At 53.0% G+C, this 27,095-nt stretch overlaps 1 protein-coding gene across 1 annotated transcript in view; it reads left to right on the top strand.

The window, feature by feature from the left end:
* Positions 1-22,675, top strand: part of LOC148596018 (uncharacterized) — a 30,807-nt gene extending 8,132 nt beyond the window's left edge. Inside the window, exons 4-16 of the mRNA XM_088534402.1 lie at positions 5,974-6,166; positions 6,204-6,423; positions 7,021-7,135; positions 7,382-7,555; positions 7,649-7,755; positions 7,973-8,110; positions 16,864-16,972; positions 19,441-19,613; positions 19,759-19,852; positions 21,015-21,127; positions 21,289-21,430; positions 21,996-22,277; positions 22,628-22,675. Of these exons, the coding sequence (XP_088390528.1) occupies positions 5,974-6,166; positions 6,204-6,423; positions 7,021-7,135; positions 7,382-7,555; positions 7,649-7,755; positions 7,973-8,110; positions 16,864-16,972; positions 19,441-19,613; positions 19,759-19,852; positions 21,015-21,127; positions 21,289-21,430; positions 21,996-22,277; positions 22,628-22,675 (1,908 nt within the window). The remainder of the gene's footprint in view (positions 1-5,973; positions 6,167-6,203; positions 6,424-7,020; positions 7,136-7,381; positions 7,556-7,648; positions 7,756-7,972; positions 8,111-16,863; positions 16,973-19,440; positions 19,614-19,758; positions 19,853-21,014; positions 21,128-21,288; positions 21,431-21,995; positions 22,278-22,627) is intronic.
* The last annotated feature ends 4,420 nt before the right edge of the window (positions 22,676-27,095 follow it).

Here is a 27,095-nt window from a genome sequence, read left to right as displayed (position 1 = left end):
GCTGGCCATCTGTATGCGAGGGCTGTGGAAGATGCATTTAGCAGCGGAAACCTTCAGGGCACTTCCCAGGGAACATTCACGGCTCTCTCCACAAGAGATCCCCACCACACAAGCCTGCTCCATCCTCCTCTTCATGTGCCTTTGAAATGTAGCTGGAGCAAGCACGCAGTACAAGCACTATCCACAGCAGCAGCCTAGGTGTATATAATACATTTAAAGCTTTCTGCCTCCTGACTTCTTTGCTAGAGTGTTCTACTGCTCTCCAGCAGAAGGCTTCTGGGCAGCGCTTTGTGATTAGCGCTCTGGACTTGCAGTGCTTGATGGCACATCCACTGTGAGGACGCAGCAAACCTTGCTGGGAGATGACTGGCATTTAGGAGACACCTGTAGCCTTAAGCTAAGACCAGGAACAATGTGGAGATGACAGCCTCCTGGTTGCTTCCTGTAATTCAACAGATCATAGAATCATAGAATCACAGAATGCTTAGGGTTGGAAGGGACCTCTAGAGATCATCTAGTCCAACCCCCCTGCATACGCAGGGTCACCTAGAGCACGTGGCACAGGACTGCATCCAAGCGGGTTTTGAAGATCTCCAGAGAAGGAGACTCCACAACCTCTCTGGGCAGCCTGTTCCAGTGCTCTGTCAGCCTCACTGTTAAGAATTTTTTCCTTAAGTTCCTGTGGAACTTGTGGTGCTTCAGTTTGCGGCCATTTCCTCTAGTCCTATCAGTGGCCACCACTGAAAAGAGACCAGCACCATCCTCTGCACTCCCTCCCTTGAGGTAGTTATAGACACTGATTAGATCCCCTCTCAGCCTTCTCTTCTCCAGGCTGAAGAGGCCCAGCTCCCTCAGCCTCTCCTCGTAGGGCAGATGTTCCAGGCCCCTGGTCATCCTTGTGGCCCTGCGCCGGACTCCCTCCAGCAGCTCTACATCCCTCTTGTACTGTGGAGCCCAGAACTGGACACAATACTCCAGATGCGGCCTCACTAGGGCTGAGTAGAGGGGCAGGATCACCTCCCTCGATCTGCTGGAGACGCTCTTCTTAATGCACCCCAGGATCCCATTGGCCTTCTTGGCCACAAGAGCACACTGCTGCCTCATGGTCAACTTGTCATCCACCATGACACCCAGGTCTTTCTCCGCAGAGCTGCTCGCCAGAAGGTCGGTCCCCAGCCTATACTGGTGTCTAGGGTTATTCCTCCCCAGGTGCAGAATCTTGCACTTGGCCTTGTTGAATTTCATGAGGTTTTTCACCGCCCAGTTGTCCAGTCTGTCCAGGTCCCTCTGGATGGCAGCGCAGCCCTCTGGGGTATCGGCTACTCCTCCCAGTTTCGTGTCATCAGCAAACTTGCTGAAGGAGCACTCTGTGCCTTCATCCAGGTCATTGATGAATAAATTGAACAGGACTGGACCAAGGACTGGTCCCCTGGGGGACCCTGCTAGCTACAGGTCTCCAACTAGACTCTGCACCACTGATCACCACTCTCTGGGCCCTGCCATCCAGCCAGTTCCTAATCCACCTCACTGTCCACTCATCTATCCCACACTTCCGGAGCTTGCCCAGGAGGATATTGTGAGGGACGGTGTCAAAAGCCTTGGTGAAGTCGAGATAGACGACATCCACCGCTCTCTCCTCGTCTATCCAGCCGGTCATTTCATCATAGAAGGCTATCAGGTTAGTCAAGCAAGATTTCCCCTTGGTGAATCCATGCTGACTACTCTTGAGCACCTTCTTGTCCTCCATGTGCCTGGAGACAACGGCCGGTATGAGCCGTTCCATCACTTTTCCGGGGACGGAGGTGAGGCTCACTGGCCTGTAGTTGCCTGGGTCCTCCTTCTTGCCTTTTTTGAAGACTGGCGTGACATTGGCCTTCTTCCAGTCTTCCGGCACCTCCCCTGTTCTCCAGGATCTTTCAAAGATGATGGAGAGCGGCTTAGATATGACCTCTGCCAGCTCACGCAGCACTCTGAGGTGCATCCCATCAGGACCCATGGATTTGTGGGTATCGAGGTTCCTTAGGTGCTCTCTGACCCAATCTTCCTCTACGCAGGGTAGGTCTTCCTCTCCACCAGCTTCTTCTCTTGTCCCTAGGGCCTGGGGCTCTAATGGGCTGCCCTTGGTAAACACCGAAGCAAAGAAGGCATTCAGCAACTCTGCTTTTTCTGTGTTATTTGTAACCAGGGTGCCCATCCCGTCTGCCAGCGGACCCACGTTTTCCCTGATTTTCCTTTTGCTGTTAATGTATTTAAAGAAATTTTTCTTGTTATTTTTAACGTCCCTTGCCAGATTGCGTTCCAACCGTGCCTTAGCTTTCCTCGTCGCATCTCTGCATTCCCTGACTACGTTCCTGTATTTCTCCCATGGGACCTGTCCTTTTTTGCACATTCTGTATACCGCTGCCTTCTGCTTGAGCATTGCCACAAGCTCCCTGCTCCTCCACACAGGTCTCCTGCCCCCTCTGCCTGCCTTCCTACACACAGGGATGCACTGTTGCTGGGCGTGGAGGAAGTGCCGCTTGAAAACTAACCAGCTCTCTTGGGCCCCCCTGCCTTCTAGAGCTCTAGCCTATGGGATCCTACCGAGGAGGTCTCTGAAGAGGCTAAAGTTGGCCCTCCTGAAGTCCATGATTGCAAGGCTGCTTACAGCCCTGCCTCCTCCTCATTGAATCCTGAACTCCACCAACTCATGGTCACTGCAGCCGAGGCTACCCCCCACCTTAACATCTCCTACTAGGCCCTCCCTATTTGATAGCACGAGGTCCAGTAGCCCACCTCTCCTCGTCGACTCCTCCACAACCTGCGTCAAAAAGTTATCGTCGACGCTCTGCAGGAACCTCCAGGACTGCTTGTGCCTGGCTGTGTTGTCCTTCCAGTTGATGTCGGGGTAGTTGAAGTCCCCCATGAGAACCAGGGCCTGTGACCGTGAGGCAATATCCAGCTGCCTACAGAAGGCCTCATCAACCTCCTCGTCTTGTCCAGGTGGCCTGTAGCAGACACCCACCACAGTGTCTCCCACATTAGCCTGCCCTCTAATCCTTACCCACAAGCTCTCAACTCGCTCATCCTCCACTCCCAGGTTGAGCTCCATGCATTCCAATTGCTCTCTCACATAAAGAGCAACTCCACCACCTCGCCTTCCCAGCCTGTCCTTCCTAAAGAGCACATAGCCTTCCATGGCAGCGCTCCAGTCGTGCGAGCTATCCCACCACGTCTCTGTGATACCAATAAGATCATGACGCTGGGACCGCACACACATCTCCAGTTCATCCTGCTTATTCCCCTTGCTTCGCGCATTGGTGTACAGGCATTTCAGGGAAGCAACAGAGGCCACAGGTTTCCCAGGAGGGGTGAAAGAGGACCCTCCGTGATCATTTCCTATCCTCCCTTCCCCACTAGCATACTCCCACTGGACGCCATCTGACCTAGGCTGCGCGGTACTGCTTGCCATGTCTGTGTGACACTCCCCTTCCCCCTTCTTGCCTAGTTTAAAGCCCTCCTAACCAGGTTGGCCAGCCTTTTGGCAAAGAGACGTGTGCCCCTCTTGCTGAGATGGGTCCCATCATTCCCCACTAGCTGGTGGTCATCAAACAGAGTCCCATGGTCATAGAAGCCAAAACCCTGTTGCCAAGCCCAGCGGCGCAGCCAGTTGTTAAGATGCTATATCCAACTTCTCCTCCTTGAATCCATTCCCCTCATTGACAGAATAGAGGAGAACACTACCTGGGCACCCGTACCTTTGATGGCCATCCCTAGGGCTCTGAAGTCTTGCTTGATATCCCTCATTTTCCCCACGGCATCATTAGCGCCCACATGAAACAATACTAGAGGATAATAGTCCGACTCCTGAACAATCCTTGGGAGCCTTTCTGTAACATCCTTTATTTTGGCCCCTGGCAAGCAGCAGACCTCTCTGGATGAGGGGTCCGGTCTACATATCGGTGCCTCCGTGCCCTGTAGCGTGGAGTCACCCACGACGATCACCCGCCGCTTCTTCCGGGTGCTCCTTTTCTCTTTAGGGGGAGCAGCCTTGCAGCATGGACCAGACTGCCTCTCTGGAGAGAGCCCCCTAGATGGGCCTTGGTTCAAGGCCTCCTCTGTCTGATCCACAAGTTCCAGGGCCTCGCACCTGTTGAATGTGGTTACAGGTGGAGGTGAGGTGGGCCGTGGAGGGGATCTTCTGCCACCTCGAGTGGGGACCCATTTCCATTGTTGATTGTCCCTGGATACTGTTAATTCTGCCCGCTCTGCCCTAGGGCAAGAGGGCACTGGATTTTCTGACGGAACCGGGGGGTTCTCAGGGTGGCTTTCCTGGGAAGACTGCAGGATGCAGCTCCACCAGTCTATTTCTCTTTCACATTCCCTGATGGCCCTCAGCCGTTCTACCTCCTCCTTTAGCTCCGCCACCAGGCCGAGCAGGTCATCCACCTGCTCACACCTAAGGCAGACGGTGTTTTCGCCACTCCCTGGTAACGTGGAGAGGCTCAGACATTCCCCGCAGCCAGAAACCTGGACCGCTGCATGTTTCTGTGGCGGTTCCGTCTGGGTCGCCACAGTCTTCCTGGTGGAAGCTCTCTGCCGAGTGGAGACCATGGCTTTACCTGATCTCCCGCGCCAGATATTTGGACATCTGTCAGGGTTCGACTCCAAAAATCTGGGAATGCTCAATGACTGTGTGAACAGTACACTCACACTGTAGCTGCCCTTCAAAGTTAAAGAGCTAATTAGGAGTTAAAGAATGCGGTACGCAGGATGTCCCAGCAATGTGTGCAAGCTACAATGTGTGCGTTGACAAGCTACAAAAAAAAAAAGTCTCGATTAGAAGAATCCCATTCATTTGGAACAGTAATGTATGTTGCAATTCAAGGATGGTTTCCAAGTAAGTGAGAAGTCAGTGCTTATCTGGTGGCCACTTCAGTTACATCCCCAAGAGAAAGATCTCTATCCCCCATACCAGAGAAGCCCCCTCTTCCACTGAGGGGGAACGAGGCTGCTCACGCTGGAGTCCTCATTTAGGAACTTGAGGTACAGGCTTCGAGTTCCATTGCACAGATCCCGGTTTCTGTCTGTATCACTATGGCAGGTAATATTTAACGGCTAACCGCACAGTATCAGCTATATACATGGCTTGTAAGGCAGTGTTGGACAGGAGCAGGTGCCATTAAAGACTTGCAACCTCACTGCAAAAAGAGAGGTGACCTTCCTTATCAGGGATAGTGACATCAGTAACAGAGCCTGTTTTGAGCGTGTTATTGGTATATATGGAGCACAAATAGCACTGTAATCCACAGCCAACTGCACGCTCCTTTGATCAAATACAAGCTTTGCTATTTTTCCTCCCGCTAAGGCATACAGCACACATGCAGAAGTGGAGGGAAAAAATCTTCATTTAATCATCTTATGGAAGTATTCTGCTGCTGCTCAGTAGCATAAGAGCACCTGGGCCCTTCTGGTGAACTTCTTCCTGCCTTGATTCTACAAGTAGTAAAATCCAGACTCTTCATGAAGGGCACATATCAATATACAAACTAACAGCTCCACCCTACTCATGCACTTCAAACATGTAATGGCAATCTATACAATGAGTGTGGTTGGGAATTATATTTTTTTGCATGGTTCTGCTTTTCTGCTCAGTTCAGTTGAGCAAATACCGTCAACCCGTAAATGGGGATTTTTGTGAAACGAAACATGACTTTCTACTAATGATAGTAACTGGCAGCGTTGGCAAATCTGCAACAAGTAGCAGATTTACAATCACAGGGCACCACTGAAAAAGAGAAAGTTGCGCGACAACCACACTAACAGCGACGGTGCTCTTTCTTGGGGAGCTGCAGCCCCTCCTCCGTGCGCTGCAGCCCCACGTCTAGGAGCCCTCTGTGGCGCGTGGCAGCGTCACCCCGCGGCGTCACCCCGCCGCCCTGTGACGCCCTCGCCGCGGCTGTTGCGCCTGGCGCCGTCGCCGCGCGGCCTCAGAGCTGCGGCCGCCACTGCCGGAGCGACGGTCGGCGCGTGCCTCGCTGGGAGCCTCGCTGCGTCCCGGCCCTCGGAGCGCGCCTCTGCTCCCGGCGCGGGGGCTCCGAGCCCGCGACCCCCGCTCCCGCAGCCCGCCGGGGCTCAGCCCCGCCGCAGCTGTCCCGGCCGCGGCCCCTGCTCGGGGCTCGGCTCCTCTGCCCCGCCCGAGGCGGGGCCGTCTCTCTGGCCGTGTCCGCGTCCGCGCCGCAGCATGAAGAGGTTCCTGGCGCTCTTCGGCAGGGGGCAGAGGGCGGCGCCGCCCGGCGGCGCTTCCCTGGCCTGCGTGGGCGCTCGCTACGAGCTTCGCGAGGAGGAGCTGAGCGAGCCGCACCGGGCGGCTGCCCGCGGAGACCTGGCTGCGCTGCGGCGGCTGCCGAGACGCGGCCTCGACGGGCGCGACAAGGCGAAGCGGTGAGGGGGGCGGCGCCGGCCGGGGCTTTGCCGGCTCTTAGCGAGGGCCTGCCCAGGCGTGGAGGGCGCGTGTGCGCCGTGGGGGGAAGGCCGGGTGGCAGGCCCTGCCCCACCAGCACCGCCCAAGGCTGCTGTGCTGCTCTTGGAAAGCCCGTGTCCCCGGCGCGCGGCACTCTGTTGGCACGCAAGCGGTGCTGGCGCACGCTGGAGGGTCCCTTGGCGGAGGCTGGAGGTGGCCAAGCCAAGCCTTGGTGGTCCTTGCCGGGCAGCGTGGGTGGTGCTGTTGGAGGCAGCGGGCGGTCGCGTGGGCAGAGGGATGGAGGGCAGCCGCTTGCGCCCGGCAGCGTGGGGCTGTGTGGCCAGACTCGTGTGCCTGGGCGCGGGAGCCCCTTTGCAGGGAAGCAGGTGCAGAGCTGCGGGAAGCGGGAACTGTGTGGGGTGGGGGTGGCTGCTGCCGTTGGTGCAGGAAGGAGCGACTCTTTGTAAGCTGGCTTTGTGGCTCCAGACAGCGGTGGCCCTAGGCCCGGGACAGAGGCAGGAGCGGTGGGTGCAGCTCGGCGTGTGTGTGCTTGTTAATGGAATGTGTTGCCTTTGTAGGACACCCCTGCATCTGGCTTGCGCTAATGGGCACTCGGAGATCGTGTCCTATTTAGTAGAGAAGAAGTGCAAGCTCGATGCGCGGGACAGCTACAAGAGATCTCCACTGCTGAAGGTACGTGGAGCACGGGAGAACTGTTGAGGGAGGGCTTCCAAGTTCCACCCCGAGCGCTGCGTCTCTGGGGTGATGCGTGACGTGGGGACAGGTGGAGACTGTGTTGTGATTGGCGCAGAATGGGCCCGCGTTGCCTCCTCTGGGAAAGTCGGGGTTGTTTTCTGAGGTTGGCCGGCTGTGGGAGCACTGAGGGATGGAAACGTAGTTGCTGGAAAGGCTTCCTTTTCTTTGCTGTGTTGCTTGCAGGCAGTGCAGTGCCAGCAAGAAGAATGCGTGGCCATTCTGCTGGCGCATGGTGCCAGGCCTAATCTTGCTGATGTTACCGGCAACACTGCCCTTCACCTGGCTGTCCTTGGTCGTAGCACCTCTCTAGCAGGGCAGCTACTGGAGCACAATGCCCTTCTTGAGGCTCAGGATAAGGTAAGCGTAGAACGTGGGTGAGGCTGCTCTTGGAAAGAGAGAGTGGCTTCCCGTGCCTGTTTGGTTCTGACTGGGGGCGGTTTATGCTTGCAGATGGGCTGCACGCCCCTTGCCCTTGCTGTGTCCGGTCGTCACGGCGAGATGGTGGAGTTCCTGCTTCAAAAAGGAGCTAATGTGCACGCTCGAGACCAGTCTGCCAGGTGAAGGGCTTGTCCAAAGAGCGTGTCCGGAGGCCCCCTGCTTTCCCAGTTGTCCTGTGCTTCCATGTAGCTGCCTTTGCTTTGCTTTGCTTTTCCCACAGCTCTGGCTGTGGGAAAGGGGGAAGCAATTGTTGTGGGAGCAAATAGGGCTGAAAAGCATGCGAGTGAAATGTCTGTGTTGGCTCCTAGCTTTCCTCTCCTCTTTCGGGTGTTCTAGGACCCCTTTAATGCGGGCTGCTTCGACTGGGGACAGGAGCATCCTAGAAATTCTTCTTCGCCACGGTGCTGACCTTTCCCAGAAAGATGTTGCTGGGTGGACGGCGGAGGAGTATGCTAGGAGTTTTCGACATGCTCGGTAAGTGCTTGAGGTGACCGTTAGAGTTGTTAAGATGTGTGAATGTCCGTGTTGGCTTATGGGCGCCCTTGTTAAGGTTTACTGATGTGTGGAGACGTCTGTAGAAGCAGGGCAAAAGGGCATGATGTGGTACCTATTGTGTCGAGTGTGAATTGGGACAGGTGTGCTCACATATGTGTAACTAGCCACCGTGTGTCACCTTGCCAGTTGGCTCTGAGTAGGCGTAGCGTGGAGAAACAATGGCTCGGTGTGTCCTAGAAGAGCCGTGTACAAGGATGCCGTTGGTTTTGGTGCCAGTCCTTCCTTTCTTCCTGTCCGTAGTGTTAGTGAAGAGCTGGCAGAGTGCGCGCAGAGAGCACGTGCAGGCGACCCAGTAGGCCTGGCAGTACTCAGCTCGCCTCCCGGAGCAGGAGCTGCTGCCTTTACATCGGGTGCCTGTGCTGCGGCCAGCGGAGGTAGGATCCTTGAGCACGGAGGAACTGATGGGGCTCTGCGTGTGGCGTGCGCGTGTGCATGTGTGTGTGGTGCGAGTAGCTGAGCACTTCATTAGCTTCCTATCCCGTCAGCGCCCCGCAGCGTTTGCTAACTGTCTGCTCCCCAAGCGTATTTGTCCCATGCTAGTATTTTGTTGAGGAAGCTTAGAGGAAATGTAAGGGCAGTGTTGATTTTCTTTGCTAATGTCCTTTGAGGGGAGGGGGTTAGAATTCAGTAGGGTGCGAGATGTCCGGGGTTGGGGCCTGCTGTTGTTCCTGCTGTCTTGCGTGACTGTTCCCCTGCAGCGTGGCCTGTTAGTTGCTTGTGGGCAGTGTTGACTTCTGAAGGTCTGACATGCTAAGAATTAATCGTGTCAATTAATATTTTCGCAGTGGGAGAGGAGCTTTCCCGTGAATGCTTTGTAAGGTGAGGCTTGAACAACGGCTTTCCGCCAATCCTTTCCCGTGCCTCAGAAGAGGAGAGCCTGGAGAGAGACACGGTCCTTTTTGTCTTCACTTTTCAAGCATTCAAGACATTGATGATGAGGAGAGTGAGGAGAACTCTATTCCTGCCTCTGAATTAGAAAGACGCCGTTTAGCTGCCAAGGTGAAGTGGCCCAAGAGGCAGAATTTCTCTGGAATGAGTGAGTGGTTTGGAGGGCTGAGCTGTGTGGAGTTGAGCGAAAGGGCGTTTGCAGTGCGGTGGCTTTTCTCCTGCAAGGCCGTCTCCTGCCTGGCCCCCCTTCTCCTGCTGTGAGCTATTTCCTCCAAGCCTGGTAGCTGTGACAGGGCGTGCAGCAGCCTGGTGGTCGGGGGCAGAAGAGCACTAGGTGACAAGAGAAATGACCGCATAGTGTTGATGTGCGTGAGATTTCTAGAGAATAAAAGCTGATGAGCTCCTAGATTACCTGTTCCTTTGTCCTGCAGACCTTGCGCTCAGTTTCCAGGAACAAAGGGGTGATAGAATTCTGACTGATAACGGGAGAAAGGCATTTATTGTTCAAAGCGTGCTGAGATGCTTCATCCCCTGGCTCTCCTGTCCTCCTTGTGAGGTTCCTCAAGGGTCCTCAGCAGGGAGCTCCTGTAGCGGGTGTTTTTTTCTCCCGGCACATGCGAATGGCATTCCAGGCTCGCGTGTGACTGATCTCCCACTGCCCGTTTCCCCTCTCATGGTCTCTTTTTATTTTTGCTGTTTCTCCTGCAGAAGAGATGTTTGGCACTGGGACTGTGCAGTGATTCTGAGGATTCCGAGGATGATGCTGGAAGGCACCCTGCAGTGCTGGAGATGCAGGCAAGATTTCCTTCTTCCCCTGGTCGCCCTCTTGTCAGTGATCTTTGAGAGAGTGTCGCAGATGCCGTCTGCGAAGAGCTACTGCAGCACAGTGAGATGTGCTAGTGGTTTGAAGAGTGCGCGTGAGGAAAGGGAAGGAGGCTGGACTAAGGCTGTGGGAGGAGCAGGCAGCTGTTGCTTGTCCTGGGTGTAAAGAAGGGGGAGATGGGGAGCGTGCTTGTGTGTGTCGCCGTGTTGTTGAAGCTGGGGTCAGAGTGTGTCTAGGCCGTGCTTGTGAGGGGCAGAGCAGCATGTCTGTGATGCTGGGTATTGCTGTCTGCCCAAAGGCATTCCTGTGGGAAACCTGCAGGCCTTCCTTGCAGCAGACAAGAGAGAAGTCTCCTGTGCAGTTAGCCAGGGATATGAAGTATTTAGCAAAGGGTGGGTGACCGGTGCAGAAGATGCTTCTTTCTGTTCTTTGCAACTCTTTTTTTTTTTTTTTTTTTCCTGACCTCTGTTAGGAAGCATCACCCGAAAAGGATGGAGAGGGAGGTGCCGGTGGTCCTCAGGATAAAGATGCTGCAGGATCAGTGGCTGGTGAGAAAGGTGAGTTAGTAAACATGGATCCCGCCATGTGTTTGCTCGTTGGGGCTTGCCTGATGGAGGAGAGCAGCAGAGTGAAAGAAGCACTCATGGTGTGCCATTCCTTATTTCCCTTGCAGATGTTTCCTTGGCAGCGGGAGCGGAGCAGGAGGAATACGGAGACCCCGTCTTGGATTCTGAGGTGCTTTCTGTTGGTTTTTGTTGTTGCAGAGGAGCGGGGGAAAGGGTGTGTGTGCTCCTGCATACCTGAATGTAGGTGAACGTAGGCTCAGACCGTGTCCAGGCTGCACTTCTGAGGGCCTCTATTTCAGAGGAACAGCGTGTCTGTGACACTGGGTACTGCTGTGCGCTGAAACATCCTCCTAAGGGAGGAGTGCAGGCCTTGTAAAAGAAAAGTCAGAACATTTTCCCCTGTCCAAGTACAGAGAAGAGAGGTATGTTGCCAGGTGTCCTTTCCTGTGCAGCGGGTTCTTCTTTCTGTTTCTTCTAACTCTTTTGGCTGGCCTCTTTCAGGAGGAATCACCTGCACGGGATGGGGAGGAAACAGCGGGTGGTCCTCAAGTAGCAAATGCTGCAGCAGCCCTCCCTGATGTTAGAGGTGAGTTCAGAAGCGTTGCGCCCCTGTGCTTGTTTGCTCCTTGTGCTGAGTCAGTGAATGCCAGTGATGACCTGCTGATGAGATGGGAAAGCCCCTAATTCTACCCTTGCCAGCAAATGCCAGGGCAGAGGGAACGTCAGCTGAGGGAGATGTTGTGTGGTAGTGCTGGAGTGCAAGGAGCACTGTTTCTTGGTGACTCACTGCGCATGCGAGGATATTTTGTGTAGTGCTTTGAGGGTCCCTCCTTTGATGCAAACGGACTGTGGGTGCCAGACTCTGGAGCGCAAGTTTGGGAGAGCAGCTGCCCGCAAGGCTCCGTCCTCCAGGCCTCGGGCATTGCAGAGCCGCGTTTGGATGCTCACTGCCCCTCTGTTGGGTGTTGGTTGTAGCTGTGTGAACTGTCATGCTGGGCTTGGGCAGCTTGTGCTGCAAAGAAGGCAGGGGAAGGGGTGAGAACACAGTGGTGTGGCTGAGAGTGAGGATGCTCTTGAGTGACGCTGATTTATTTTCTCTTTTTTAAAAACACTCTAGTAGAAGCATTATCTGTCCCTTGGCTGTGGGTGTTGCGTGATGGAGGAGAGCAGCAGAGTGAGAGAAGCACTCATGGTGTGTCCTTCCTAATTTCCCTTGCAGATGTTCCATCGGCAGCAGGAGCAGAGCCGGAGGAGGACAAGGATTCTCCTTGGGATGCTGAGGTGCTTTCCATGGGGGGCACTGTGGTTTTGCTGTGGGGGGATCCTCTTAGGAGGTTGCTCTGGGTGTGGGCCCAGCACTGAGGAGGCTCTGCTCCTTCTTTGGCTACTCCTGCCATATGTTTGTTCCTGCGAACTAGAGCAGCCTATCTGTGTGCATGCTGCTCCACAAGGCTTGTGAGGAAGCAGGGTCTGGGAATGTCTGAGCTCTCATAGCAAGTGGCGCTTGCATGGGATTCATAGTGCAATACTGAAAGGTCCAGATTCTGGCTCTGCAAGTGCTTGCTGCGATTGCTGCTTCTTTGCCAAAGTATCCATTAAAAGGACAGTGTATGGAATCCTGCAGCCAACTAAGAAGGCCGACAGCAATAATGTGGGTTTTGTCTTGGAGCCCTTTTTTGGGTCAAAAAGTGCAAGGGGGGAAAGAGCAGGAATTGGACTAAGGTTTCTGAAAAGCAGGCAACTGTTGGTTTTCATTGGTACAAAGGAGGAGGGAAAGGGTGTGCGTGCTCCTGCATATGGGAATGTGGGTGAAGGCAGCTGAGGCTGTGCACAGGCTGCACTTGTGAGGGTCTCTTCAGAAGCAGAACAGCACATCCGTGTCATTGGGTACTGCTGTCTACTCAAACATCTTCTCAAGGGAGGAGTTGCAAGCCTCAAAGAAAGGAAGTCATAACATTTTCCCTGTGTGGGTACAGAGAAGTAGCTTGCAAGGTGTCAGCTGCCTGCGGAGGGAGTGCTTCTTTCTGTTCTTTGCAAGTCTTTTGGCTGGCCTCTTTCAGGATGAAGCTCCTGCAAGGGATGGAGAGGAGGCCGCTGATGGTCCTCAGGACACAGATGCTGCAGGAGCCACAGCTTGTGTGCGAGGTGAGTTAAAGCCCACATTGAAGCCCACGTCTTGTTTGGTGGCTGTGAGCGCCAATGCATGGAAACGGTGACGTGACTGTGAGACGGGACAGCCCCGATTCTGCCCTTGCCAGCAAATGCCAGGGCAGAGGGAACGTCAGCCGAGGGAGACGTTGTGTGGTAGTGCTGGAGTGCAAGGAGCACTGTTTCTTGGTGACTCGCTGCACGTGCGAGGATATTTTGTGTAGTGCTTTGAGGGTCCCTCCTTTGCGATGCGAATGGAGGAGAGCAGCAGAGTGAGAGAAGCACTCATGGTGTGTCCTTCCTTATTTCCCTTGCAGATGTTCCATTGGCAGTAGGAGCAGAGCCGGAGGAGGACAACGATTCTCCTTGGGATTCTGAGGTGCTTTCCATGGGGGGCACAGTGGTTTTCCTGTGGGGGGATCCTCTTAGGAGGTTGCTCTGGGTGTGGGCCCAGCACTGAGGAGGCTCTGCTCCTTCTTTGGCTACTCCTGCCATACGTTTGTTCCTGCGAACTAGAGCAGCTTATCTGTGTGCAAGCTGCTCCATGAGGCTTGTGAGGAAGCAGGGTCTGGGAATGTCTCTGTGAGCTCTCATAGCAAGTGCCCTACTAGAAGTGCATGGTGCGTGCTCCAAGCTTTTTCTTCCTCTGTGTGTGACTATTTCATTAGGATAGTATTGGAGAGCTGGGTGAGGAGCTTGCTGATGCTCCTAAAAAGCCGTCGCTGCCAGAAACCTTGCTGGCAGCTGCCCCACGTTGTCACCAGGACGTGGAGGAAGAGCAAGGGCAGCTGCAGAAGGAGTTGGCCAGGGTTAAAGGCAAGGTAGGCAAATGCCATAACAACTGTAATGATGGTAACAGTGCTGCTTTTCCCCCGTAAATGATGAGAAGGACAAGGCAGCATTCTGAGCACAGGTACAAGTGGGATGTGATCAAGTCATTAATTCTATGCTGCCGTAACCCATGAGGGCAGTGGAGCCTTGAGCAGAACGACATGCTCTTCTTCGTGTGCTGTGCTGTGCAGGCACTGTAGTTTGAGACGTGCAGAAAGCGCTCTTTTCCCTTGTCAGTCGGAGCCTGCTGCTTGCAGGAAATCGGGATGGGGACAGGAGAGGCCAGCAGGAAAGAGGGTGAAGCAAAAGGGTTCGGGAGATTTGAGTTGGGAGTCAAAGCAGTCAACTTGTGTGTATGATGCTGAAGATGAAGCTGAGTACCATGGGTCCTGGTTTGACAGTTGCAGGAATCGGAAGAGCGGCGTCTTCAGGCTGAGCGGAGTGTTGAGGAGTTGAAGAGAGCCCTGGCAGAGAAGCAAAGCGAAGCAGCGGCCGCTTCCCAGCAAGAACAAGACCGTGCCTCCCTGCTATTCACCATAAGGCTCTTGAGGGAAAAAGCTGGACGGTGAGGAAGTGCCAGAGTGAAACAAGGCTTTGCTTTGTGGGCTGGTGTAAAGGCAACAGGATTACCTTGCTGCATCACAGCAACGGAATATGGGCCTTGGAGGGAGGCTTTTGCTTGAGATGTTGTTAGTCCACAGTGTGGAGTGGGTGTGTGTGCTCTTTGGGTTCCCATACTGAGCCCTGTGTTTCCTTTGAAGGCTGGAGCTTGAAAAAACGGGGCTGGAGGTGACAGCGCGACAACAGACTGCGGAGATGGAAGCTCTTCAGAAGGAGCTGCACAGCTCTGCCTCTGTAAGCGACTCCTGCCCTTTCCTTTTCACGAGCTCCTGAGCCTACTTGTGTGTGTATGTGGGGCCAGCTAGAGAAGAGATTTTCCTGGGGAGCCCAGGGGAGAGCGTTTGTGGCAGTGTGCAGGTGATCGGCTGCTGGTTCCTTCCGAGGCTTTCTGGTCTTGGGCGTTTTCACGGGGTCCGTGCTGCATCTTCCTTAAGCCCGTCTGAGGGGAGGCTTTGGCACTGCTCTGCTGCTTGGAATGTGTGCCGCTCTCAGTGAGGAGAAACTGCTTAGGCTCTGCAGAATGACTTTGCTTTGGCACGCTGGTGCGTGCTGTTTTCTGTGAAGTGCTGAAGAGGAGTCCCTGTGGTATCATTTGCAGAACTGTGTGCGATGCTGCCTTGGAATTTGTAGGTGTCCCAGGTTCAGTGATTGAGAGCGGCTGGGGAAGGCGCTTTCATCTGCGGGCTGCGTGAAGCCAGGGATTTTGGTGCCTTCTCTAGCGAGCGAGGGTGCTCTGTGCCGTGCCGTGTCCCTGGAGTTGTTTCTAGTTAGGGCTGGTTTTAGTTTGGTTTACGATGGCGCGGCCTTTGAGTGTCCCATGGAAGGGGAAGCTCCTCTTGCCCGTGTTCATTGCTGCCTCTTCATACTCCGCATGGTTCTGTCTTTCTCCCTGAAGGGAATGGCTCAGGCAATGGTTGCTAACAATTTGGGAGTCTTCTCTGCATATCACAGAAATATTTGCAAGTGATGAGAGAGAGCAGGATCTGTAGTAGAAAATCAATGAGTGCAAGAAGGCATTTCTGTACTAAGCCTAAAGGTTGAGCAAGTAAGACCCAGGAGCCAGCGGGAAGGAGTGAAATATTTAGGGGACAAGGAAAGTTTGAATGAAGATCTTGAAACAGAGCTGAAAGTAAACGAGGGAGCTTTAAGAGAAACTGTTCTGCAATGCAATGCACAGCTGAACGTGAAGGACAGAGTGGTCAGTACTGTCCCCCAACCTGGAGCAGCCAAGGGAAAGCAAAGATAGATGAGGGGCAGAAATTGATTCATTCTGCTCACACTTGGGCTCCGCTCTTCAGGAACTTGAACATCATGAGGCATTGAGAAGCGTTGTTGAGCCAAGATAACTGTAATGACACCAAAAGAATGAAGTGAGGCCCCATGTGAGGCAAATGCTTTTGGTTCTGCTTGAGGGCCTGTGCAAGCTGAAGTAAGCAAATCAATGTATGATAAGACAAGAATCTATGCAGGAAAGATTGGCTCAGCTCAGCTCCTTTTGCTCAGCTCTTTTTATTTGTTGCACAAGTAGAAGATGTGCAGAACAAGGCAGGTCATCAGAGAGGAAGTAGTGAGGGCTGTCCAGGAGAGTATTAATGATCTTGTCAAGAAACTCAGCGCTGACCCTGAAAAGCAAGCCTACCTGAAGGAGGGGAGAGACAAGGGATCCCGTGCCAAATGTCCTGACTTAAGAGAAGGAGCCTTTCCATATGAGACTGACAAAGTAGAAAAAGAGGACAAGAGACCTCTCTTTTTTGTAAAGGAGTATAAAGAACAAGTAAAGATTTGTCAGTTCTTGAAATAATTGTACTTTTCTGAAGGCCCCAGGTATACGCTGCATGCGTGGGAATGCACCGTGCAGGGTTTGGTCTGCTTTGTGGTGTTTCTCTTGCAATTTTGGAGGGTTTTGGCAAAGAGGAGGAAAGGCTGCAATGCGAGCAGAGATCAGAGGATGATAGCCCAGTCTAAACTGTGGTCTAAAACTCTTCAGGATTTTTCTTTTCATTTCTTCCACCTAATCCTTTTGGTGTCACAGCGGGCGAGTCTTTTTATTTGATGTCCATCTGTTGCACTGGTGACACAAAGGAGTGTTTCAAAAGCAGGAAGCACCCAGTGTGCAAGAGCTGAGAAGAGGAGACGCAGGGAAGTGAATGATTGGGGAAGGAGGGGAGAGTATGCTGAGGAAAACTGCTGCTAAGGAGGCCTGAGAGGAGGAGCGGGATCAAGCTGACTGTAGCTGAGTGGAGAGAGGCAAAGGAAGGGAAGGAGAAGAGCTGACAAGAGACTGTGGACAGAGTGCCAAGCAAAGGCCAAAGAGGGTTCTTTGGTCTTCTGATGAGAAAGGCTCAATTCTCCATAAGTTGGTATGGAAAGTGAAGAGCATCAGTATTGTGCAGGTGTTTGTTAATCTCTGTGTGTGTGGAGGGCTCTAAGGGGGCTGCAGTTGCTCAGGAAGCTGGTTTTGCTCACAGTCCTGAGCTTTTTCTTCCCCCTCTCCTGGTGCGGTCCTATTTCTTCCTCTGAGGCTTGGCAAAAGATGACCCAAGCGAGAGAATGACTGCTTGGCAAATCAGTCCAAGTATCTGCCTACAAATGGACACGGTGCCCAAGTATGCACTGTGCTGCTCTGCAGAGTGTCATAGTAGTCATTTGGGGAGCTACTTCTAGAGACAGTTGTATAATGTAGCAGGAAAAAGCAAACGCACAGTGCATGATGCAAGGCTTTTCTTGCGATGCGTGTAATTATTTCATCAGGGCAGGGTCAGAGAGCTGGAGCAGGAGCTTGCCGATGCCCGCAGAAAGCAGGCGCTGTCCCAAGCCTCGCTGGAAGCTGCCACACGTGCTCGCCGGGAGCTGCAAGAAGAGAAAATGCAGTTGCAAAAGGAGTTGGGCAGGGTTAAAGGCAAGGTAGGCAAAGGCTGTGACTACCCCGAGGACCCTGACAACCCGGTTTTCCCCTGTAACCAAGGAAAAAGCACAGGGCACTATTCTGAGAACAGGTGCCAGGGGGACGTGAGCAAGTCAGTCCATAAACCCTGTTGTAACCTGTGAGGTCGGTGAAAGCTTGAACCTAATGACCTGCGCCGCTTCCTGTGGTGTGTGGGGTCCTGTAGTTTGGGACCTGCAGAACCTGCTGTTTTCCCTTGCCAGTGGGCGCTGATACGGTGGTAGTTCTTAAGGCTGCTCCTAGGAAACCAAGATGGGGATGGGAGAGGCCAGTATGAAAGAGGACAAAGCAACAGGGCTTTTCAGAGGTGACCTGCGAGTGCAAGCAGGTGGCTTGACTGTATGAAGAGGAAGCTGACTAGCGTGGGTCCTGGTTTGACAGTTGCAGGAGTTGGAAGAGCAACTTCTCCAGTCTGAGCAAAGTGTTCAGGATTTGAAGAGAGCCCTGTCAGAAAAGCAAAGGGAAGCATTGGCTCTTTCTCAGCAACTGCAAGAATGTGAGAAGGCCCGCTTGGAAATGGAGAGCCTAAAACTGCTGGAAGAAAAAGTGGAAAGGTAAGGAGTTGCCACAGTGAAAGCAGGCTGTGCTTTGTGGGATGGTGTAAAGGCAAGGGTGTAAAGGGTTAGCTTGCTGCTTGGCAGCTAGCAAATATGGGATTTGGAGGGAGGTTTTTGCTTGAGATGTTGTTAGTCCACAGTTTGGAGTGGGTATCTGTGCTCTGTTGGGTTCCCATACTGAGACCTATGTTTCCTTTGAAGGCTCGAACTTGAGAATGGGAGGCTGGAAGGCAGAGCTCAACAACAGACAGCTAAAATCGAAGCTCTTCAGAAAGAGCTGCACAAGCTGCACAGCTCTGCCTCTGTAAGCTACTCCTAAGCTTTCATTTTCACAGGATCTGATATGAAGCCCTGGCTTTGTGGATCACAGTCGTGTGTGCAGTCAAATAACACCACGTGCATCTGAGCAGAGTGCTGGCATTTTCTTAAACATAGATGCACGTCTGTGTTTATGTGCTGTTCCAAGAAGAACAGTACTTGGCCATTTTTAACTCATAGGAAGCCACGAGCTAAAAGAAGAGATGGCAAAGCTTAGCTGTTCCCAGTGGACAGAGAGCAGACCTCAGCTGTGCAGAGGCGCACTGGTGTGGCCAAAATACGTTATGTTTAGGTTCCCTCTGAAGCCTGAAGCAGCTCTGTAATGTAAGAGCAAAGAAGGGAAAGTGGAATCTGTGGTCCAAGCCTTTTCTTCCTGTGCATGTAACTATGTCCACAGGCCACGGCCAGACAACTGGAGCAGGAGCTTGCTGAGGCTCGTAGAAAGCAGCTGATGTCAGAAGCCTCTCTGGAAGCTGCCACCCGTGTTTGCAAGGACCTGGAGGAAGAGAAAGGGCAGTTGCTAAAAGAGTTGGACAGGCTTAAAGGCAAGGTAGGCAAAAAGAGTAACTACTTTAATGAGCCTGACAAGGTTGTTTTTCCCCTGCAAATGATGAACAAGCAGAGGGCAGTATTCTGAGAAGAGGTGCCAGGGGCACGTGAGCAAGTCAGTCACTACAGCCTGTCGTAACCCGTGAAGGCAGTGGAAGTTTGGACCAAATGACCTGCTCTTCCTCCTCCACCGGGCAGGGTGCTGCAGTGTGAAAGCTGCAGAAAGCAGCATCCCTCCTTGCTAGATGGGGGTCTGCACTGTCCATGTGAAGCAGCATCTCAGGCAGGTGCTCTGAATGGTCGCGCAGGCTGAGCCTGCACTGGGCCTCACGTCCACACGGGAGATCGAAGGGCCTCAAAGTGACTGACTTGCCTGGTGTAATAGCCCCGGTGCCTAAGGTTGGCAGGGTCTTTGCTGTGCGCTTCCTGTGTCCTCCCTTGGACAAAGGGGAGTGTAGTTCCTTGGAAAGGCCCTGACCAATCTGTGGCACGTACGGGTGTTCTTGCCTTTGTTTAGGCAAAGGAGGGTGTCCACTCCCGGAGAAACGGTGGAGATCCTGGCTTCTTGGCTTGGGGCCTTTTTCCATTCTCTGCCCTTTTCCTTCCCAAGAAGGAAGGAACCTGCATTCTACTCTGAAGTTTTGGGCCACTTGCTCTGTTTAGGGACTGTCTCTGCACCATTTGTGTAAGAATAAGGTAGAGGTGCCTGCACAGTGTTGGAATTGCAGCCTCCCCGTTTGGCCATGGGTGGACTTTGCAACTAATGCTTCCCACGGAGGAGTGACCGCCCGGACGCCAGGAGCGTCACAAGTCCCAGAAGGAAGAGGATTGGTGTTGGGGCGGTTTTGGGGACTGCTTGTAGGAAGACAAGGTGGGGATGGAAGAAAGAGGCTAGTAGGAAAGAGGGCAAAGCAAGAGGATTTGGGAGAGATGAGTTGGGAGTCAAAGCACTTGACTTGTCTGTATGCAAACGCAGCTGAGTACCGTGGGGGCTGGTTTGACAGTTGCAGGAGTCGGAAGAGCAGCGTCTTCAGACTGCGCGTTGCGTTGAGGAGTTGCAGGCGGCCCTGTCAGAAAAGCAGAGGGAAGCAATGTCCTCTTCGAAGCAACTGCAAGACCTTGTGGAAGCCTCCTTGGAAAGAGTTAGCCTAAAGCACCTGGAAGAAAGAGTGGGGCGGTAAGGAAGCGGCACGGTGAAGCAAGGCTTTGCCTTCCGGGGTGGTGTAAAAGCAAGAGGAGGAGCTGGCTGCATCGCAGCAAGCCCATCCAGAATTTGGAGGGCCGTTACTTCACAGTGCTGTCTCCCTGTGTTTCCTTTCAAGGCTTGAGCTTGAAAACGTGAGGCTGGAAGGCAGAAGTGACCAACACACGGCTCGAATTGAAGCCCTGCAGAAAGAGCTGCACAGCTCTGCCACTGTAGGCTACTCCTAAGCTTTCTTCTTCCTGAGCTCCTGAGCCTAGCTGTGTGTGTATGTGGGGACTTGTGGGAAGAGGTTTTCCTGGGGAGCCTAGGGGAACATCATTTCCGACAGTCCACAGGGGATCAGCTCTAGTTTGTCCCTTTCCAAGGCCTTCTGGTGTTGAGAGTTTCCCTGGCTACTGTGCAGCCTTAGCACTGTGCGAGGAGAGGCTTTGACACTCATGCGCTGCTTTGAGCGTCTGCTGCTTTTTAGCAGTGCTGGTGCTTAAGCCCTCAAGCAGTAGCACTTGTTGCTGTCCTAAGAGCGAGTTAGCTCGTGGAATCGCTTTGGTGCCAAGCAAAGCCCAAAGCGGCATCCTCAGGCTGTGACAAGGGAGACTTCATTGCCAAACCTCTGACACCTTTCCTGTTTACTGACTGTGGATTCCTTGGCTCGAAGGTGTCGTTCCATAAAGTAACTCCGAAAACTGCCGAAGGCCAAGGTGCAGCTGCTAAAGCAATGCCACAGGCCTAGGCAGTGTTGTGTGCTTGGGCCGAGTTAGGAGACAAGTCCTTAATGAAGGAGAACTGCTCCAGGGCTCAAACTGGGGGTAGATTGTAAAGGAGTAGTGAGATGGAGAAATGTTGGTGGCATTTCCCTTTGCTAATACCCCTTGAATGAGGTGCGAGCATGAGTCCGGAAAGCATCAGTGTGGCTTTTTTGTTCCATAGGTTCATAAGAGCCTGGAAGATCTGCTCTCTGCCTTACGGACAAGGCACGTGCCTTTGAAAGAAGACAAATATCAGCAGGTACATCAAGGGTTGCTTGACTTCCCTCTTCCAGTCGATGATTTCTCCTGCCTACTGATTGCAGCTGATTCCCCTGAAGCTTTAAGTTAAGCTCTGCTGTCCACTGATGTGGATAGCTAAGTACCACCTGCTGGTGCCAGGGGGACAGAGGAAGCTGTTTCTCAGGCTCTTTTGCACCTTTCTCCCCAGAGCCCCTCGTAGCAGGTGGCCTTCAGTTTTGAGGGGTGCAGGGCAGGGCAATTGTGGCTGCCCCTAGGCTAGCATAGAGAGACATCCTGCAAGTTCTTTGTGAGGAACACCCTGTGCAGCTGGTGCTTACGCATGGCGTTACTGAGCTGTGTATGCCCTTTCTCCTTCCTGTGTGGAAAGTGTGAGAGTGAAGAAAAGGCAGAGAAGGAGGAGGCAGAGAAGAAACAAGCAGCAGAAGCCCAGCTGGAGGAAGCAGTGAAGAAAAGCATGGAACTGCAGAAAGAATGCAGCAGGTATGGCTTTTTAGCATTTAGCATTTTATCGGTTAAGCTGGGAGTCAAGGTTGCTTTAATTGACGCTGAGACAATGGTTTGTGAGCAACTTCAAGGGGAATGCTTTCTTCTTTTTTTTTTTCCTATGGCTTTTCTAAGTCACTCCCTAAATGGCTGTGCAGGTCCAAGAGGCTTCTGGAGAAAGCTCTGAAGAAACTAAGGACCTACGAGAGGCGCGAGAGTGAGTCCCAGTTGAGTTTACAGGAGAAACTGAAGGACGCACCTTCTGGAGGGGGCAGCGAAGAGGCCCTATTAAGAACAAAGGTGAGCTGTGGTCTGCTTGTTTCTGTATGTTTGTTCTGGAAAGTTCTTGGAAAGAATCTGCCACGTTGATCCAGAGCGAATAGGGCTTCTTCCTCCACGGCTGAGAAAGCCGCTTTCTGGAGCGGTGTTCACAAAGTCAGGCAGTGCTGACTGTGAGGCAAGCCTGGAAGACCGCTGGCAGCCCCACTGCATGCAGAACACCCCACATGATGTATGTTCCTGAGGAAAGGAGAAGGAGGATATGTGGATATGTGATCTCCTGGGAGTGTATGAGTCGCTCCCTGAAGAAGAACCCTGGTGCTTTGGAACTTGTCCTCAGGGGTGCAAAACTCCTAGCCATTATTGGCTAGGGGACTGCTGGAGTTAACCTGAGAAGGGTGGGAAACTTGAGGTGGTCTTCTGAGACACCTTTAAAAGAGGTGGTTCTTTTAGCAGAGGAGCATGGCTTTCACTTGGTTTTAAAACTGAGTGAGCTGGTGACAAACAGTCTCAGCACCCAGCCTGCCTGGTTTGCAAAGGACTGCGTATGCTTAAGCCTCTCTGCCTGTCCCTTGGCTGTGTGCAGGTGCATGAACTTTGCAACCGGCTCTCTGCAGAGCAGAGAAACTCGAGGCAGCTCAAGAAAGCAAACGAAGGTTTGCGAGAAGAGCTGACTTGCATGCATGGGAGCCAGGCAAAGCTGCGGAAGAGGAAGCGGCAGCTGGAAGAAGAGGTGGCTGCCCTCAGGTGCCATGTAGAGACCAGCACGCCAGATCTCAGCCACATCAAAGACTATAAAAGAGGGATTGAAGAAAAGGCCGAGCGAGAACTAAGGAAAAAACTACGGGAAGTCAATCTCTTTCTGCAGGTAACGTACTTGGCAATGGCATGCTCAGTCCATTTGTGCCTTGTCCTTCATCTATTCTGTACCACTGTCCTTTTTCAGTGTTTCCTGCTTGTGCTGGTCAGGGCTGTGGGCTCATGGGCTCTTTATATCTGGAGGAGTCTGTTGAAGGCCATGAGCTTGTGGAATGCTTGTCCTCAGCCATTTTGTGCATCATCATCTTTACGCACATTAGTCCCTGGAGAATCGGGGAACTGCATTAAGAGAAGGGGCTAGTGTCTTGGTGAGAGAGAGGTGACTTCTTAGTCCGAGCTTTGATTGGAAACCAAAATACATAAAGGTTGTGCTAAGAGCAGGTTTCCATCTGTGAACAGAAAGCGCTGTGTAACGTGGTGCTTCTGGCTTTGGCCGTGGATTCTTGAGGGCAGTGAGGAGGCGCCTGAGTAAGGCTGTGCTCTTCCAAGGGGGTGTGTGGAAACTGTCGTCAGGTGTCGGGGGAAAGTTCTTCTTCCCTGGAGGCTGAAATCACACAATCTGCTTCAGACACAGGCAGCCACCCAGGAGCAGGTGGAACAAAGAAGAGCCACTGCTGAAGCTTCCCTGGTAGGGCAACTACAGCAGAAAATCAGGGATTTGGAAAATGAATTGGCTCACAGCAGACGCCTGCAGCAAGGCAGAGTTATTGGAGGCCTTGCGGAAGCCGCTGCTGCCTACCCTCCTGAGCTGGACAGGAGCCACTCTTTGATGGGGAGCGCAGCAGGCAATGCTTCCTGTGTGGCAGAGCGACTGGAAGGTCGGATAGCTGAGGTAAGGCATTGGACATGCATGATGTGCTTGAATGAGCTGCCCACAGAGTATGAATGAGAAGGGTTCAGCTTTTAAAGGGGAAAAGGAGCACGCATTCATGCCTAGTTCCGGGACACCCAGTCTGCTAGTGCGGACAGCATTGGTGACCCTCACAATTGGGCGAGCACAGTCCCCTGGATCACCCTGAGAGAATCTGTGAGGCGATGCTCAGAGCCTGCTGCAAGCTCAGCAATAGCTCTGGTCCGAGTGTGCCCCAGCCTTTGCAGTGTGTGTGGAGAGCACGTTCCTCACGGAATGGTGAGGTTTGGGGCCCGCGTGGCAAGAGTTGGAGAAGGGGGCGAATAATTCTTCACTGAATGCCATGATCCATTCCCTGCTTTGCACAGAGTGGAGGCAAGGGCAAGCTGTGCTCTTCACTGCTTTTTAATGCTGGGAAGGATTCAGGCAGCTCTAATTGTGACTCAGTGCTGTGGTGCCCGCAACGTAGCAGGGCCCTATTGAAAGGAGATGCCTGCAGACTGTAGTTGTGGCCATGCCTGTAGTGTTCTGAAGCCGAGCTCCTCGGCTTTGGGCATTGTCTTGTGGGGTCTCAGAGGGGTGATCCAGATGACTGTCCTCGGGCACCCCTGTGCCTAAACAGTAAGTCGGCAGCGCTGCCATGAAAAAGGGTTGTCTAAAATGTGGCTGCTGCAGGGAAAGGCAGCTCGTTCTGGCCTGAATCCTTTGCTACTGAGTAAATTAAAGAGAGTTTTGGTTTGTAATGAGAAAAAAAAGTGGGCATCCCAAGTCAGATTACTCGCTGTAAACAGTGTAAATATGCTGCTTGTGGCTTTGGGACTAGCGCTCTGGCCATGTGTGGTTATATCCCCTTGCATTTGCACGGATGGGCAAAAGTGCCTTGGGTTGAATGTGTCTGCATTGTGAGCAGAGGTGCCTGTCTACTGGGATTAATGGGGTTGGTTCCTCAGGTTTGGGACCTCCTCCCTTTTCCTCCTGTAGCACTAACAGAAGGCCTTTTATTCCTCCTCCCACGCGGGGCTACCTCAGAAGTGGCTTTCTGGAGTGGGGACTGCCAAGAGTGGATATCTCGAGAGGAAGGAAGTCTGGGGAAACGTGCCCTCCAGATCTTGGCGGAGTGGTGTGTAGATGGCATTCAGCTGCATTCAAGTGAAGGTGTTCATCCGATACTCTATTTAATAAAGCTTGTAGCCTGGGACATCTCTGTTTTATTCCCGTCCCCTTCCTGACTTGGCCCGCCCTGCGCACGTACCTGTTCCCTCTTCCTCCCGCTGCTTGTCCCTCTTACAGAATAGGAGCGGCGGGATTGCTGCCAAGGGGGAACCACTGGTCGGAGTCTGGCCGCTTGCTGGCAGCGTGCAGCCTGTGTCCTTTTCCTCAGTGGAGGTTGAAAGCTCCGCTGGGTTTTTTAGACAGGGGCCTGGAGTTGGCTGCTCTGTTTGCCTCCTGCTGCCTTTTAGGACAAGGCTTCCCATGGCCTGGGCAGGAGGGAGGGGGAGAGCTGCTGCTAGCCATGCAAGGTTGCAAGGCCCCTGGGTCTGGAAGGGTATTTGCTTTGTGTGGAGTCTGTGAAGACGAAAGGGCTGAAGAAATGTCTGTGCCCTGCAGCCTTCTTGGCAAGACTGACCTTCTGTTCAGTGATGGGCACTTGCTCTTCTCTCTGCAAAGCAAAAGCAAGTGGAGAAAGTCTGTCACTTTGGCTTGTGGTGCCCTTTGGTAGTCGGGCATGAACCCTTTGCATATGGTCCCCAGCGTGTTTTGATCCTGCAGAACATGAGTGAGAGCGAGGAGAAAAGCAGGACTGCAATTCAGCACTTGCATCTGGCCTAAGAGGAGCTGTTAATGGTTACAGTGCGGGGAGAGAGCAGTCCCCTTGGCTCCTGCCCTTCAGAGTGCTCCTGCACTGCCAGGGGGAGGCCGCTCTCAAAGATGGAGGGCACGTGCTGCCAATGGCGGGAGGCTCCTGAGGCCTGGCCAACAGCAGCTGTCCCCCTTGCCTAGAAGCGGGCAAGAAGGACGATCATGGAGTCGCAAACGGGTCGGCAGCAGCTCGAGGCCTGGCAAGCTGATGGAGCACAGCCTCCCAGAAGGCCTTTCCAAAGATGAGAAGGAACAAGAAAGTGTGTGGGGGTAGTCGGCAGGGATTCCCAAAGTGGGAAGCAAAACCCTGCTGTAAGATCACAAAGGCCTTTGCAAGAATCTCAGTTTACCTGATCTAAGGGTGGCTGGTCTTAATGCACTTGATAAGGAGAGGTTTGCTGAGTGACAACAGTACCACAAACTCCCAAGGATGTTCAAAGGCAGAAGAAGATGTAGTAACGTCTGTGCTAATGTGTTATGAAAGCATGCATGTTGGCTGCTTACCAGGCCATTTAAGGACTATGCAATACCAGAGGACATCACCTGTGCACATGTACGTATGTATATCACTCATATGTTTATTTATTAATCTATATATGATAACTTGGTGTTGGCTTTGTTTTGCTTGGTGCTGTTTTGATTTTAAACACCTGGTGTACGTAAATAGCTCCAAAACGTCTCAGTCTTCATAAAAATAAGCTAGTTTGAACTTTAAGAAGAAAGCTGGCCATCTGTATGCGAGGGCTGTGGAAGATGCATTTAGCAGCGGAAACCTTCAGGGCACTTCCCAGGGAACATTCACGGCTCTCTCCACAAGAGATCCCCACCACACAAGCCTGCTCCATCCTCCTCTTCATGTGCCTTTGAAATGTAGCTGGAGCAAGCACGCAGTACAAGCACTATCCACAGCAGCAGCCTAGGTGTATATAATACATTTAAAGCTTTCTGCCTCCTGACTTCTTTGCTAGAGTGTTCTACTGCTCTCCAGCAGAAGGCTTCTGGGCAGCGCTTTGTGATTAGCGCTCTGGACTTGCAGTGCTTGATGGCACATCCACTGTGAGGACGCAGCAAACCTTGCTGGGAGATGACTGGCATTTAGGAGACACCTGTAGCCTTAAGCTAAGACCAGGAACAATGTGGAGATGACAGCCTCCTGGTTGCTTCCTGTAATTCAACAGATCATAGAATCATAGAATCACAGAATGCTTAGGGTTGGAAGGGACCTCTAGAGATCATCTAGTCCAACCCCCCTGCATACGCAGGGTCACCTAGAGCACGTGGCACAGGACTGCATCCAAGCGGGTTTTGAAGATCTCCAGAGAAGGAGACTCCACAACCTCTCTGGGCAGCCTGTTCCAGTGCTCTGTCAGCCTCACTGTTAAGAATTTTTTCCTTAAGTTCCTGTGGAACTTGTGGTGCTTCAGTTTGCGGCCATTTCCTCTAGTCCTATCAGTGGCCACCACTGAAAAGAGACCAGCACCATCCTCTGCACTCCCTCCCTTGAGGTAGTTATAGACACTGATTAGATCCCCTCTCAGCCTTCTCTTCTCCAGGCTGAAGAGGCCCAGCTCCCTCAGCCTCTCCTCGTAGGGCAGATGTTCCAGGCCCCTGGTCATCCTTGTGGCCCTGCGCCGGACTCCCTCCAGCAGCTCTACATCCCTCTTGTACTGTGGAGCCCAGAACTGGACACAATACTCCAGATGCGGCCTCACTAGGGCTGAGTAGAGGGGCAGGATCACCTCCCTCGATCTGCTGGAGACGCTCTTCTTAATGCACCCCAGGATCCCATTGGCCTTCTTGGCCACAAGAGCACACTGCTGCCTCATGGTCAACTTGTCATCCACCATGACACCCAGGTCTTTCTCCGCAGAGCTGCTCTCCAGAAGGTCGGTCCCCAGCCTGTACTGGTGTCTAGGGTTATTCCTCCCCAGGTGCAGAATCTTGCACTTGGCCTTGTTGAATTTCATGAGGTTTTTCACCGCCCAGTTGTCCAGTCTGTCCAGGTCCCTCTGGATGGCAGCGCAGCCCTCTGGGGTATCGGCTACTCCTCCCAGTTTCGTGTCATCAGCAAACTTGCTGAAGGAGCACTCTGTGCCTTCATCCAGGTCATTGATGAATAAATTGAACAGGACTGGACCAAGGACTGGTCCCCTGGGG

Source organism: Tinamus guttatus, unplaced genomic scaffold (assembly GCF_059628265.1).
Source record: "Tinamus guttatus ecotype Peru unplaced genomic scaffold, ASM5962826v1 Tinamus_guttatus_pri_ptg000035l, whole genome shotgun sequence".
NCBI classification, from domain to species: domain Eukaryota; kingdom Metazoa; phylum Chordata; class Aves; order Tinamiformes; family Tinamidae; genus Tinamus; species Tinamus guttatus.
Note: the sequence above shows the minus strand (reverse complement) of the source record. Positions and strands in the feature narration are given on the sequence as shown.